The 15,507-nt window shown below is 41.8% G+C and overlaps 1 protein-coding gene across 7 annotated transcripts in view; it reads right to left on the reverse strand.

Moving 5' to 3' along the window:
* Positions 1–380: 380 nt before the first annotated feature.
* The window catches only part of TPGS2 (tubulin polyglutamylase complex subunit 2), a 66,792-nt gene continuing 51,665 nt past the window's right edge, over positions 381–15,507 (reverse strand). For 3 of the 7 annotated variants that reach the window (XM_060613653.3, XM_060613654.3, XM_060613655.3), the window contains 3 exons: positions 5,600–5,713; positions 3,746–3,906; positions 381–2,486 (listed from right to left, as the gene is read on the reverse strand). In XM_060613653.3, the coding sequence (XP_060469636.3) occupies positions 2,256–2,486; positions 3,746–3,906; positions 5,600–5,713 (506 nt within the window). In that variant the 3' untranslated portion in view covers positions 381–2,255. The other 4 variants (XM_060613656.3, XM_060613657.3, XM_060613660.3 and 1 more) reach the window with 4 other exon arrangements.

Raw genomic sequence — 15,507 nt, forward strand, 5'->3', positions numbered from 1 at the left:
CTGCCTTCCTTTACCAGGGCAGCGGCACAGAGGACCCTGCACTCAACGGGCCACGCCCTTGGTTTAATGCTCTCCTGTTGTCTGAAGTTCTTAATGTTGTTTCTGAACTTGTGTTTTGTAAGTGAAGTCTCATGCAGTGTGTGCCCACTGTTCCTCACCAACCCACTCAGAGCCTTCGTGATGTCTGTATGCACAAAATTCCAGCAGACCCGTGATGCAGGAGTTGAGAGGAGATGCAAAGTAAATATAAGCAAGTTATTCCTACAACTAAGTGGGGCCCCGAAAGCCCTAAGAGGCCACACTATTTAAACCAGACTTTGAACGCAAAAAGAAGGTAATAGCATTCTAAGCAGCATGAATGACCATGGAACCCTGTCATATCCTTTTTTACTCATGTTACTTTTTTTTAAAGTTTTTATTGTACTCATGTCATTAGCCATTTACTCACTTCATTAGCCATCCACTTATGCTGAACATGATGACAAGAAAAAACGAAAACAAAAGGCAGCCCATAGTTCTTTCAGTCCTTCCTTACTCATTAGAATAAGAATGTGTACATATGAAGAAGTGAATAGTTGAGATAGGTTTTTCATTTTTTGGTTTTTTTGTTTGTTTGTTTTGGCAGTGTTTCCAGTGTTCTAGTAAGGACAAAATACATATACATACAATATGTGCACATACACTATGAAATGCAAATTATCTAATTTTGGTGATTCTACACGAGTTCACTGCCCTTCTAGTTGTAGTTTAAAACTGGAATTGCATAATACAAAGATGAATAAAGTTAATGCTAATAATTTAGAATTTAAATTTTTCGTTACTTAGAACAGTATTAAGTAGAAAATAAAAATCCACCATAACAAGATGTGAGAGACCATGGAAGAAAGGGAGAACATTTCAATGCCTTTAATGGTACTATTTTCCTAATTTCTGGACATCTTCATTCTGTGCTTGGTCCTACACATCAGCTAGCTGCCCGAGTCTTCATGCTCTCCTTTCCTCACCAGAACCCCCATGCTCTGCTATATTCTAAGAGGGCTCCTGCTGATGTGAAGGGCTCTGCTGCCCTCCTGGGTCTTCTGCTGCTTCACCTGTGGAAAGCAGAACGGGGCCAGGCCTGACTTCAAAGTAACTCAGGGGACTCAACAAGCACTAGAGGAAGGGTGCTTGCCACAGGAGAGGATGACAGGACTTCTCAATCCCCTTCTGACCTTGACTTGTTTTGGAGTAGCAGCCACAGGCTGGAATCACTTATCTGGTGCTATTGGTTCTCCCTTTGGTTTGATCAGTTTTGGAAGAAAAATATTTCTAAAAGACTAAGACTTCAGCTCTCATCCTTGACAGCTTGGTCCCTCTTTGTCCCTTTCTGCCACTCCATGAATTGTTGGAAGCAGTTAGAAGGCAGAGCAGGTGGAAAGCTCTTGTCAACAGTGGTTTTACCAAAATTCTTTATGAAGAGTCCTGTAGACAATACTTGGGAGTTTTTGTTTTTAAATGGTTCAAGTACAGCAGATCACTTCCTCTTAAAAAAAAAAAAAATTAAGATAATGTTGACAAACTTTATAGCAATCTGAAAAGGGAGCAGAGAATTATGAAAAATAAAAAGAACATGTACAATTGTATCTTCAAGAATTTTCATGGACCGTTATGACCCATCAAATTAAGGTATCCACATTTTCTAACAAAAATGAACCAAGAAAGGGCAGCATGAAAATATTCTAATGCAGTGCTGCCCAACAGAACTTTCTGTGATGATGGAAATGTTCCATTATCTCTGTGTTGTCTAATACAGAATCTACTAGTCACATGAATACTCACAACATGGCTAATGCAATTGAGGAACTGAATTTTTCATATAAACAGCCACATGTGGCTAGTGGTTACTAACTGAAGAATACAGTTCTAATGTCTCATGGGTCAAAACCAGCGATTTCCTCAGGGGCCTTCTCTAATCACGGCTGAGGGATGCAGAGGAGTGGGGATGGGGAGAGGGGAAAGCCCTGAACAGATTATTTAGCTACTTAGTAAGTTCTGAAGCTCTCCACAGCTTTTGGAGGCTGGGGGTGAGGAAAGGACTCAGGGGGGAGACCTGAGAATGCCCTTGAACTCCTGGCTAATGCCAACAGGAGTAAAAGGACTATGATTTGGCTCACTTAGACGGCGAAGAGGCCTGTGGTGCCACACACAGAATCGGAGGCTTGGGCCATCTGTGCATGGAAAACATCGCTGTGGCGCTGGCAGGGATGTGGAGGTGCTCATTTGCGGACAGGGTTTCCAGGACTAAAAGAGGATTTAGAGGTGGAAGGAGGACCTGAGGGCCCTTTTTGGCCACCTGCAGGCTGGACAGGCCCTTTCTTTTTGGGGCTTAAGGTCTTGTTCTTGCTCTTGAACACTTTGCTGGGATCCAGCTTGTTCACGAAGGAGTTGGTCTCTTCTGCGAGTAGGTTTGTGTTGTAGGTGATAGGTTTATACATGTTGAACCATTGCTGTAAGGCAGAATTGGGAAAGCGGTCACAATTCAAAGGAGAAATGCCACTGTTTATGCTTTTTAGTGGGGATCCAGGGGACAGAGAGCTGGGGAGATGGGGCAAAGAGAGCAAAAGGCTTTCTAAAAAACTGCCTTGGAAATCTGTTAGTACTTCCTTTAAGTGAAAGTGATGGCACACACATTGCTTCATGAGGTCTCATAACCTTTACAATAAATGCAGCGCGAGGACTAAGAATGTGAGTAAACATCCTTCCTTCTGATCTAGTGAGCCCTGAGTGTGGGATGTTAGGTCCCAGATCATCAGTGTTCTTCTAATTGTTCTGTCCTCAAACCAGCCACTGCCCACCAGGTAGACTGGGCAGTGCCTTCCTCACACGGAAGGTGCATAACAGAGGCCAGTAGCAGGCCTTGGCTGAAGGCAGGTGCCTGTTGGTGCTGTCTTCCCCTTCTGGGCAAAGAGCATCACATTTATTGATGTCACAGGGTTGACTGGATGATGCTGTTATGCAACATTTGAGCAAAGTGGGGCCCACCAGATGAATACATACATGGAGCTGAATCCCTCATTTATTGCCACCCAGCCTAAGTTCTTCCGGGCATACCAGGCGGCATATGAGCATTACCTGGCGATCGTATGTTTGAAGTGTTGCCCAGATGTGTAATATAAATGAGGCACATCCATACAGTGGAATATTCTGTATCACTAAAAAGGACATCTCTGTATGTACTGTAGGAAGTGAGCTCCAAGATGGAATGTTAAGTGAAAAGAAGGTTGCAGAACGATGTGAAAGGTGTATTATTGCAGTTGTGATTTAGAAAAAAGGAACCAAAAATCGTATGCATGCATGCATACTTTCTAGGCAGTAAAGTGTCCTGTGAAAGGCACAAGAAAAGGGGAACAGTGGCTGCCTCTGGGGAAGGCTGGGAGGCTGGAGAATCTGGGAGTAAGAGACTGACTTTTCACTTTTCCTGTATCTACATACTATGCAAAACAACTTGACCTAAGCCCTCAATAAAATTTAATTAGAAAGTAAACTCCCAGGTGATCCTGAGGATCAGTCAAGTTTGGGAACCACTTAGTTCAGTATAAAGTGAGGCTGTCTACCTACACTGGAATCATCTGCCTTGCATTATGAAGATGCAGGTTCTTGGGCTCCATCCCGGGTCTTCTGAATCAGGGAAACTGAGAATCTGCAAGGTAAGCATCTCAGTAGATTCTGATAGTCCAGTTTGAGATGATAGGTGTCCCTCCCTTACCTTGGCCTGTGGGCTAATGCCGTAGCTGGTGAAGGCGTACTGCCACTGTGGCAGGCCCAGGTGTGTGATGAGCAGGCGATAGTAAGCGGTAAAGGTATCTGTGAGAAAATGCCAGTATAACGCTCTGTCCAGGAACCAAATCTCAGCGTCTTGCGCCAATGCTGAAATAGCAGACAAAAGAAATGAATGCATGGTGTAACACTTTTCTCCTTTTTTTTTTTTTTTAAATCTTTTATTTTTGAGAGAGAGAGACAGAGCGTGAGCAGAGGAGGGGCAGAGGGAGAGGGAGACACAGAATCCGAAGCAGGCTCTAGGTTCCCAGCTGTCAACACAGAGCCCCATGGGCTCAAAGTCACAGACTGCAAGATCATGATCTGAGCTGTAGTCGGACACCCAACCGACTGAGCCACCCAGGCACCCCACACTTTTCTCCTTTTATCTGTAACGTCAAAAAAAAAAAAATTCCAATACTTCAAGGATGTAAAATTAAAGTTCCCTCCCCCCAACCTCCCAGGCCTATGCTCCAGTGGCCACTGTTAGGCATTTCATTGGTATTGTTTTTTACAGATTCCTGATCAGTCAGCTGACTGCCCTGTGTGCTTGGCGCTGGCCTTCTGTGCACTCAGGCTCTCCATTCAGCCACCCCTGCTCCAGTGGGACATACTGTGATCTCAGCTTTCCTGATGGAAGCAGACTCTGAATGGCTCTGGTCTTCTGAAGAGGTCTCCATCAGGAATCTGAGGGGCTGTGAGCAGCCACTACGAAGGAGCCCAGACCAGCACCCGTCCTGGATCCCACCTGCACTGTTGCGAGAGGTCCCGGCTGAACTGAAGCAGGCACTATCACACCAGCTCCCACCTCATTTGCTTCTGACACTCCACTCTTCCTACTGCAGACCTCTAATCTAGTGCATCTCCTGTCTAATGGACTTAATGTCTCCCTAAGTGGCCCCAACCTTCCAGTCTCTTCCTCTTCCAAGACTGCTTGTGGTCACATACACTTGCATCTCAATTCTGCCATTCTTCTACTGAACAACCTTGGCTTCCCACTGTCAGGTCCAAACTCCTGCCAAGCTCTGCATGAAGGGGAACTGGCCTCTGGCTTCATCTCCTCCCCATCCACAAGATGAACCGGGCAGCCCAATGAACTGAAGTTATCTGTCACTCCTTCCAAATCAGTTGCACTTTCCCATGGTGTAACTTTACTGTGTGTCTTTGCCTGGATGCTTCCTTTACCTCACAACTCCTCTTGTACCACACCTTCCCATAACCCAATATGTAGATGGAAGGCTACTTTGCAAAGATGGCCCCTCTTTTCTCCAGGGGCAAAATCCTGGCGTCTGTATCTTCTCACCCCTACCAGGCAGAGAGCTACTAAAAGACGGCTCGGCCTTGTCTACAGTCCCTAAGCCAGGGCCTGAACTGCTGTTGGGGGGCGGGGGGCAGATAACAGCTGCTTCAACAGAGGCTGGAGGCTTTTACTCTGGATTTCTCATCTGAGGTCTTTAGCTTGAGGTTTACTAATTCAGGTTTTTAGTGCTGTCAACTTGCCTATGTATAGAAGTATACTAGAAGGATAATGCTTTTCCTGGATGCTTTCCTAATGTGTGAGCCTGCTGGAGGAGCCTATAAACAGAATGACCATTTCTTTTACTTTTTACTTGCTTAGTATCCTACTCCCACTGTTTTGTAGTAACTCACAAATGATGACAGCTTAAAAAGACTCTAGTGATTGGCCTAGAAGGAGATGCTCAGGGAGGACCAAAGGGGATTTCTCAGTCTTGGCATCTCCAAGAGACCCAGTGGCATCCATGCCACACCCAACGGCAGCCCCATGCTTGTCACTGATTCTTACCTGGCTTCCCTCTTTTGTAGACAAGGCAAACTTTCCCATTCCCATCACAAGGATCCAGCTCAAATATCACACTTCGAGAATCAAAGTGAGGCTTCTCTGGCTGGTTCTCACTGGCTGCAAATCCAGAAGTTAATGGTCATGTTCAAACATACTCAACTCAAATACATACTTACTTGTCCAGTTTTGCTAGGGTGAGGAAAAAAAAACCAAAACCGGAAAAAACCTTATCTCAGACATAGTCTTTAAAAACATATTAGAGAAAAAGAGAAAGCAGCTGTGCATATGTGGAGGGGAGGGGCAGAGAGACAGGGAGAGAGAGAACCCCAAGCAGGCTCTGCGTTCACAGAACAGGGCCCAACATGGGGCTTGATCCCACAAACCAGTGAGATCATGACCTGAGCTGAAATCAAGAGTCAGATGTTTAACCGACTGAGCCACCCAGATGCTCCTCTCAGACATATTCTTAACAACTATTTCCAATGTGGGCCAAATGAATTCTATACTCTAAATGCCCAGGATCGTATCCATGGTTCAAGCCTTCTGTCTGGGCTTCTCCATCACCAAAAGACAGTATCACGCAATCTGGGGGAAGGTGGCACAAGGAAAACAACCTGAACTTGCTGAGAATGGGAATACATAAAGGCTAAGTAATCTGGCCCGATGTTGACACAACTGTTCTTTTCCCCAGATAACTGCTTTCTCCTCATTTATAGCACTTTAAAAAAAAAAAAAAAAAATGTTAATTTTAGAGCAAGTGCATGTGAGCAGGGGGCAGAGAGAGAAAATTTTTAAAATTTTTTTTGAAGTTTATTAAGAGAGTGAGCGAGCAGGGAGGAGCAGAGGGAGAGAGAAAGAATCTCAAGCAGGCTCTGAGGTGTCAGCAAACAGCCTGATGTGGGGCTCAAACCCACAAACCGTGAGATGACCTGAGCTGAAATCAAGAGTTGAACGCTCAACTGATTAAACTACCCGGCGCCCCACTATGATCTTTTGATTAGAATCTCCTTTCCTCTGTCTAAAATGCATGTTTATAATATTTAATGTTATTTTATAATTAGTGCTAAGCCTGGCTCAATTAGAAATACTATTTTTTTACTTATACATATAGCCATACATATAATTTTATACAAATGTGTTTATTTACATTTCTAACTAAAAAAGTTTTAAGAAATAATTAAAAATTATTTCTTAAAAAAATTTTTAAATTTACATCCAAATTAGTTGGCATATAGTGCAACAATAATTTCAGGAGCAGATTCCTTAATGCCCCTTACCCATTTAGTCCACCCCCCGTCCCACAACCCCTCCAGTAACCGTCTGTTCTCCATATTTATGAGTCTCTTATGTTTTGTACCCCTCCCTGTTTTTATATTATTTTTCTTTCCCTTCCCTTATGTTCATCTGTTTTGTATCTTAAAGTCCTCACATGGGTGAAGTCATATGATATTTGTCTTTCTCTCACTAATTTTGCTTAGCATAATATCCTCTAGTTCCATCCTTGTAATTGCAAATGGCAAGATTTCATTCTTTTTGATTGCCAAGTAATACTCCATTCTATATATATGCCACATCTTCTTTATTCACCCATCGATGGACATCGGGCTCTTTCCATACTTTGGTTATTGTTGATAGTGCTGCTATAAACATTAGGGTGCATGTGTCCCTTTGAAACAGCATACCTGTATCCCTTGATTAAATACCTACTAGTGCAATTGCTCTAGTTCTATTTTTAGTTCTATTTTTAATTTTTTGAGGAACCTCCATACTGTTTTCCAGAGTGGCTGCACCAGTTTGCATTCCCACCAGCAGTGCGAAAGAGATCCTCTTTCTCCACATCCTCGCCAACATCTGTTGTTGCCTGAGTTATTAATGTTAGCCATTCTGACAGGTGTGAGGTGGTTTCTCATTGTGGTTTTGATTTGTATTTCCCTGATGCTGACAGTGATTTGATCATTTTTTCATGTGTCGGTTGGCCATCTGGATGTCTTCTTTGGAGAAGTACCTACATGTCTTTTGCCCATTTCTTCACTGGATTGTTTTTGGGTGTTGAGTTTGGTAATTTCTTTACAGATTTTGGATACCAACCCTTTATCTGATATGTCGTTTGCAAATATCTTCTCCCATTCCATCAGTTGCCTTTTGGTTTTGCTGATTGTTTCCTTCACTGTGCAGAAGTTTTTATTTTGATGAGGTCCCAATAGTTCATTTTTGCTTTTGTTTCCCTTGCCTCCGGAGATGTGTTGAGTAAGAAGTTGCTGCGGCCAAGGTCAAAGAGATTTTTGCCTGCTTTCTCTTCGAGGATTTTGATGGCTTCCTGTCTTACATTTAGGTCTTTCATCCACTTAGAGTTTATTTTTGTGTATGGGGTAAGAAAGTGATCCAGGTTCATTTTTCTGCATGTTGCTGTCCAGTTTTCCCAGCATCACTTGCTGAAGAGGCTATCTTTATTCCATTGGATATTCTTTCCTGCTTTGTCAAAGATTAGTTGGCCATGTGTTTGTGGGTCCATTTGTGGGTTCTCTATTATGTCCCATTGATCTGAGTGTCTGTTTTTGTGCCAAAACTAAAAAAATTTTAAACATGGCTTTCCTCTCTACTAGAGGTTATACTTTCATACTCTTTTTGATCAATTCACGGAGTACAACAAGTTCTGCCTGGCTTCCCCTCTCTATGCTGTAGGCTGGAAAACTCTCTTGAAGTAATAAGCTGAGGTTCCCTTTCTTTATTTCCATCTTTCAGGCTCATTGTCCTCCACTGCCTGATGGTCAGTGTCGTGAAATCCATTTTTATATATCTATATATCTCCAGGCTGGAGGATAAATCAAGTCTGTTACTCCATCTCGGGTGAAATCTAAAATCCAGATTGTAGGGTCTCACCAAGTTTCAGCAGCCCTGACTGATGATGACCAGGGTCTGTCCTCTGGAGAAAAGTAATAAAAATACGAAACTCACTCAGTGTGGTTCCCTTCTGCCATTTATAGATGCCACTCCAGTTTTTAAAGCTTTCCCAGAGGAGGGGCGCCTCCTGGGCGGCTGAGCGTCTGACTTTGGCTCAGGTCATGATCTCCTGGTTCATGAATTCGAGCCCTGCATCAGGCTCACTGCTGTCGGCACCAAAACTATTAGCGCAGAGCCTGCTTTGGATCTTCTGTCCCCCTCACCTTCTGCCCACTCGCGCTTGTGTGTGTGTGTGTGTGTGTGTGTGTGTGTGTGTGTGTGTGTTTTAAAGACGGGCACCTGGGTGGCTCAGCTGGTTGAATGTCTGGCTTTGGCTCAGGTCATGATCTCCTGGTTCTTGAGTTCAAGACCCACATTGGGCTCCATGCTGACAGCTCAGAGCCTGGAGCCTGCTTTGGATTCTGTGTATCCTTCGCTCTCTGCCCCTCCCCCATTTGTGTTCTGTCTCTCTCTCTCAAAAATAAACAAACTTTAAAGAAAAAAAAAAGAAAAAGCTTTCGCAGAGTAGTCTTGATATGGTAAAATGTACTCTGCCATTACCAAAAGGTCAATATTTGAGTCTTGCTTCCTTTTTTACCAAATAAAGTGTCACCTATTTTCAGTTCCTCACCGAAATTTTAGTTCGGTTTTATCTTCATGTGTACATTAGCATATTATTGTGCCCAATAATTTCTCTCTTGGGTGTACCAGTGGATCTCTTTTTTGTTACCTGTTAATTTGTGCTGGTTCTTGTTCATGGAGTTGTGTTTCTTCATGTGCGTATTTTTTAAAGTAATTATTTTTTGAAAAATTATTTATAAAACAGTTTGAGGTCTAAGGTAATGTTATCTTCTTCTAGGGTAGAATTTTCTTTTTATGTAAGAGCTTAACTGAGATATAATTCACATATCATACCACTTACTCATTTAAACTATACAATTCAATGGTTTTTTAGTATATTTACAGTTATGCAACCATTAAGACAATCCATTGTAGAACATTTCTCTAGAGTGAATTTGTTTGTTTCTGCTAGGCCCCTGAGGAGCTTAGTAATCTGGAATCAATTTAGTCTAGTTTTGGGATTTAACATGTTCTGGGACACACATAGGACTTACACGTGAGCTTCAGTCCATGTGAAAAATGGTTACTTTCGGTTCATTCAGTCTCCTCTGGTACTGCTCCTCATGGTGCCAACCTGAAAAGCAGGGTAGTTTTTATGGGTGCCAACTTTTCTAAGTCTTGGACTCTGTTTTATTCCCCTGGCTTCAAAACGAGTCCAATTCACAGCTTTCCAGCATCCTCAGTGCCTGTTTGAAAAGGGCAATGTACCCCAGGCAAAAGCAACTCCAAATGCTGCATCTCTTCCCTGGATTTCTGTCTTCTGGATGTTGATCTGATATTACCTCATCATCTTGTTAGCTCTCTGGTAAACATTTTAGGAAGATGGTTTTTGTATTTTGGTCTGACTTCTCAGTTGTCTTTAGCAGGAAGGCTCTCGTGAATTACCTGTCTGCCATTACCAGAAGAGGAAGTCTTTTCATCAGTTTAGCTCTGCTCCTAAAAATAAAATAGATGAGCTTTGCTTTTTATATTGACAGTCTTTGGTTTTCAAAAGGGAAATTTAGGGGCACCTGGGTGGCTCAGTTGGTTAAGTATCTGACTTCGGCTCAGGTCATGATCTCACAGTTTGTGAGTTTAAGCCCTGTGTCGGGCTCTGTGCTGACATCTCAGAGCGTGGAGCCTGTTTCGGATTCTGTGTCTCCCAATCTCTCTCTGCCCTCCTCCTCACCCCCACTTGCGCTCTCTCTTGCTCAAAAATAAATAAATGAACATTAAAAAAAAAGGGAAACTTAATCCCAGAACATTTAATATAGTGATTGATCTGTCTTCTTTTATTTCTCTTAATGTTTTGTTTCCTAATTTATGTTTCTTCTTTTCCCTCATTTTTACTCATGTGATTCAATATTATTAGGTTGGTGATATTACTGTACATTTTTATTTCTATATTAGTTACTTTCCTTATTTTCACTTGTTTGTATTATTAGATTCATAGGACTCTACCCTTATTTGAAAATAGATCATTATCTCCCCTAATCAAGTGTGGTATGCAGAATTCCAAGATGGCTCCCAGGATTCCTGCTCCTTAATATACAGACCTTTCATGACCTCCTGACCTTGAGTATAGTCAGGACCTGTGACTATGATGTTGTAGCCATTCCCTTGATTATGTTACAAGATAGGAGACTGTTGTAGCAGACTGGAGAGACATTTTCCTGCTAGCTGAGAAGTAAACTGCCATGTTTTGAGAGGGTCATGTGGCTATAATCTGAGGGCAGCCTAACAGAGTTGAGAGTGATCCCTGGCTAACAGCCAGCAACAAACAGGGACCTGAGTCCCACAGCTGTAAGAAACTGAGTACGGCCAACCACTAGTGGTCTTGGAAGAGGTCACTGTGCCATAAATGAGATCACAGCACCAGCTGACACCTTGATTTTAGCCTGGTAAGTAAGACCCTAAGTGGAGAACTCTACTTATGTGTAGGTGAATTCTTGACTCATGAAACTGTTAGATAATCATCTATTATACAAAAATAGAAAATTCAAACATCAAGACACTCTTGTTTTCCCCAGCAAGGTGTACTATTTCTTCCCTATAGTAGGAGAATACCGTCTACTTTCTGCTTCTTTTCCTCCTTTGTCCTACATTTTCTACTAGTAGGGACCCCAGGAACATTCTCTATATTAATTGCTAGGGCTGCTGTAACTAAGTACCAAAGTGAATGGCTTAAACAACAGATATTTGTAGTCTCACAATTTTGGAGGCCACAAGTTTCAAGATCAAGGTGTTGGCAGAGTTGGTTCCTTTTGATGGCTATGGGGGAAGAATCTGTTCCATGTCTCTCCCCTAACTTATGGTAGTTTACTGGCAATTTAGCTTTCCTTAGTGTGTGGAAATACTACCCCAACTCTGCCTTCATCTTCAAATGGCATTCTTCCTATGTCTTCAAGGACACCAGTCATATTGAATTGGGGTCCACCCTACTGCCATACAACCTCATCTTAACTACTTAGATCTGTAATAACCCTATTTCCAAATAATGTCACGTTCTGAACTAGGAGTTAGGAATTCAGTATGAATTTGGGGGGGCATAATTTAACCCGTAACACTGTTATATCTTCCCTCTTTCCTTTCTTTTAGGTTTAGCTGAGACAGTACACAGTTGACCCTTGAAAACGATCTGAACTTCATGCATCCACCTATACATGGATTTTTTACAGTACTATAAATGTATTTTCTCTTCCTTATGATTTCCTTAATATTTACTCTTCTCTAGCTTAATTTATTATAGGAATACATTTACAAATAACATACAAAACATGTATTTATTGATTGTTATTGGTAAGGCTTCCAGTCAACAGTAGGCTATTAGTAATTAAGTTTGGGGGGAGTCCAAAGTTATAAGGGGAGTTTTGACTATATGGAGGGTCACGGCCCCTAAGCTTCTGCATTGCTCAAATATCAACTATCGGTTTTACAATATTCCTTGCACTGCATCTGTCCCCTTTTCCAAGAGTTCTTATGTAAGAGCTATGGAACACATTCCTAGACATTAAGATTCCTAGACACCTCTTTCAGAGGAGGTTTGCTAATCCCTTGTTTCCTTCCCTTTTTATATCCATATCTTGGGACCTCCATTCAGTTGCATTTGTCTTTTGGTTAGAGTATTGATGTCCCTGAAGTTTTACACATCCTTACATGTTTGGTCTATGTATGTGGGCCTTTTGATTTTTACTTCTTGTCTCTCTGTAACCCGTATATGCTTTCTCTCTCTACTTTCCACTGCTGCAAGAAGTCTGATGTGAGTCTGATTATTATTTCTTCATAAGTACCTTAAATTTTTTGCCTAGAAGCCTATAATTCTTTCCCATATTATGTAACGCCTAGGTGTCTCTTTTCTCATGAATTCAATTTCGCTCTCAGAGAGCCCTTTCAATCTGCAGAGAAATTTTCTTGTATCAGTGTTTACTGGCTTTCTATCTAGTGTTCTTCTCTTTCTTGAGCATCTGTAATACCAATGGAAGGTCTTCTGGACCTATTTTCTACTTCTCTTACCCTTCCACCGTTTTCTTCATAATTTTCCCCTTTTAAATACATCTTGCACTCGGTTTATCATGCTATTAACTCAAATCTCAATAATGTTTATATTCTTCAATTCATCAGTTGTTTGAGAATCTTTACTGTTCTTCTATAGGAATCCTTTGTGCTGTCTTAATGTCTTTATTCTGATTCTTGTTTTTACTTAGGTTTTCATCTGTATCCTCTAGCAGTTTTATTTCTCTGGTTGTGTTTCCCGATGTATCTTTCTTTCTGACTGGCCTCTTTCTGAATACTAAAGTACCCTGAAAAGAGTATTTTTCCAATTAGGTTTTTTGTTTTTCTAATCTTACCTCATTGTAAGTATTTATTTGTTTATTTATTTATGAGAGTGAGAGAACGCACACATGAGTGAGCACAAGCAAGGGAGAAGAGGGAGAGGAAGAATCTTAAGAAATCTCCACAGTTCAGCACAGAGCCTGATGTGGGGCTCGAGCTCATGATCATGAGATCATGATCTGAGCCGAAATCACAAGTTGGATTTTAACTGACTGAGCCACCCAGGCACTCCTCCAATTAGACTTAGGTCTAGGGGAGCCTGGTAGCTCAGTCGGTTAAGCATCTGACTTTGGCTCAGGTCATGATCTCATGGCTCATGAGTTCAAGCCCCACATTCTGCTCTCAACATGAAGCCCATTTGGGATCCTCTGTCTCCCTCTCTCTGCCCCTTCCCCACATGTTCTCCAGCTCTGTCTCAAAAGTAATAAACATTAATTTTGTTTGTTTTAAATAAGACTTGGCTCTAACTGCTGGACTATCCTAAACAGCGTGAACCTAGAAGGTGCCCCAATGCCAACTGGGTATGTAGGACATACCCTATCTCTATGGGTATGTAGGACAATGTGGTCTCTCTCCCTAGCTGTGTCCTTTGCTGAGGGCTCTTGAGATCCTCTCTGGTATCCAGTTCACCTCTATTCTTCCAACTTCAAAGGCGGGGAAGACTCAGTCTACTTATTTAACAACTTCTTTGCCTTCAGGGGTTCAAAAGCCCCAGCACACATAAGAAGCAGATGTGACCTTTCCTCTCTTGAGAACTACATACATCTCTTGAGTGGCAGGCTCTTCCCAGTTTTTGCTCCTGAATTCCTCTAGTACAGGCATAAATTGCTTGTTGTGCTTTGAACATGTGTGGCAACCTGTTGAGCAAGTCTACTGGTATCATTTTTCAAACAGCATTTGTTCACTTTGTGTCTGTGTTACATTTTGGTAATTTGTGCGATATTTCAATCTTTTGTATTATTATATTTGTTATGATGATCTTTGATCAGTGACTTTTAAAGTCTGAACCCATTGTTACTCCTTCCTCCCCGCACATTCTAGGTATATGGGGTCATATTTTACATTGTTTTATTCTGCGAATCCTTGACTGATTTTTATGGGTATGTTACCTTTATTGTTATTGTGTTTTTACTTCTCATATTTTTTACTTATTCTTTCCTTCCCAAAGAGTGTCCTTTAATATTTCTTGTAGGGCTGGTTTAATGGTCACGAACGCCTTTTGTTTTTGTCTATATGAGAAAGTCTTTTTCTCTCCTTCTATTCTGAATGATAGCCTTGCTGGTGAGAGTATTCTTGGCTGCACATTTTATCCTTTCAGCACTTTGAATATATGATGCCACTCCATACTGGTCTGCAAAGTTTCTGCTGAATAATCTGCATATAGCATTGTGGGGTTTTTCTTATATGGAACTGTTTTCTTTTCTCTTGCTGCTTTTAAAATATTTTCTTTATCGGGATGGCCAGGTGGCTCAGTTGGATAAGCGAACGACTCTTGATTTTGGTCAGGTCATGATCTCACGGTCATGAGATTGAGCCCCACGTCGGGCTCCATGCTGGCCGGGAAGCCTGCTTAAGATTTTTTCTCTTTCCTTCTCTGCCCCTTTCCTGCTCATGCTCTCTCTCTCTCTCTTTCTCTCTCTCAAAAAATTGTTTTTTCTTTATAACTACTTTTGCCATTTTCATTACTATGTGTCTTGGTGTGGATCTCCTTGGGTTGATTTCTGGGGGAGATCTCTGTGCTTCCTGGATCTGAATATCTGTTTCCTTCCCTAGACAAGGGAAGTTTTCAGCTACAATTTCTTCAAATAAATTTTCTCCTCCCTTTTCTCTCTCTCCTTCTTGTGGGATCTATAACATGAATGTTCTTACAACTTGATGGAGTCACTGAGTTCCCTAAGTCTATTCTCACTTTGCATAATTCTTTTTTATATCATTTGTTTAGCCTGATGGCTTTCCATTACTCTGTCTTCCAGGTCATTAATTAATTCCTCTGCTTCCTCTAGTCTATTCATTCCATTAAGTGCATTTTAAATTTCACTGTGTTCTTCATCTCTGATTCTTTTTTATCTTTGTGTTAAGGGTCTCACTGATGTTCTTCACTCTTTTCTCAAGTCCAGTAAGTATCTTTATGACCATTACTTTAAATTCTCTATTAGGCATACTACTTATATCTGTTTCACTTTGGTCTCTTTCACTGGGGACATATTTCTCGGTCTCATTTTGTCTAACTCTGTACCTGTTTCTGTGTGTTAGGAAAGTCAGCTATGTCTCTTGCTCTTCAAAGTAATGGCATTATGAAGAAGCATTCCTGCAGTGCCCTACAGTACAGTGTCCCCTGTTCACCAGGACCTGGCGCTTCAGGTATGTTTCTTATATGTGTTGTGTGTGTCCTGTTGTGTCCTAGGGTACCTTTTCCTTCAGTGCAGTCATCTGCAGAAGCTCTCTTGGCCTACTGTGGGCAGTGTTTGGTCTCCAGCCAGGGTAGAGGTGTGTTTTAACAAGGTATGCACCAGTCTGCTTGCAAAATGAGACCTGCT

The sequence above is a fragment of the Panthera onca genome, chromosome D3 (assembly GCF_046562875.1).
Source record: "Panthera onca isolate mPanOnc1 chromosome D3, mPanOnc1 haplotype 2, whole genome shotgun sequence".
Lineage (NCBI taxonomy): Eukaryota > Metazoa > Chordata > Mammalia > Carnivora > Felidae > Panthera > Panthera onca.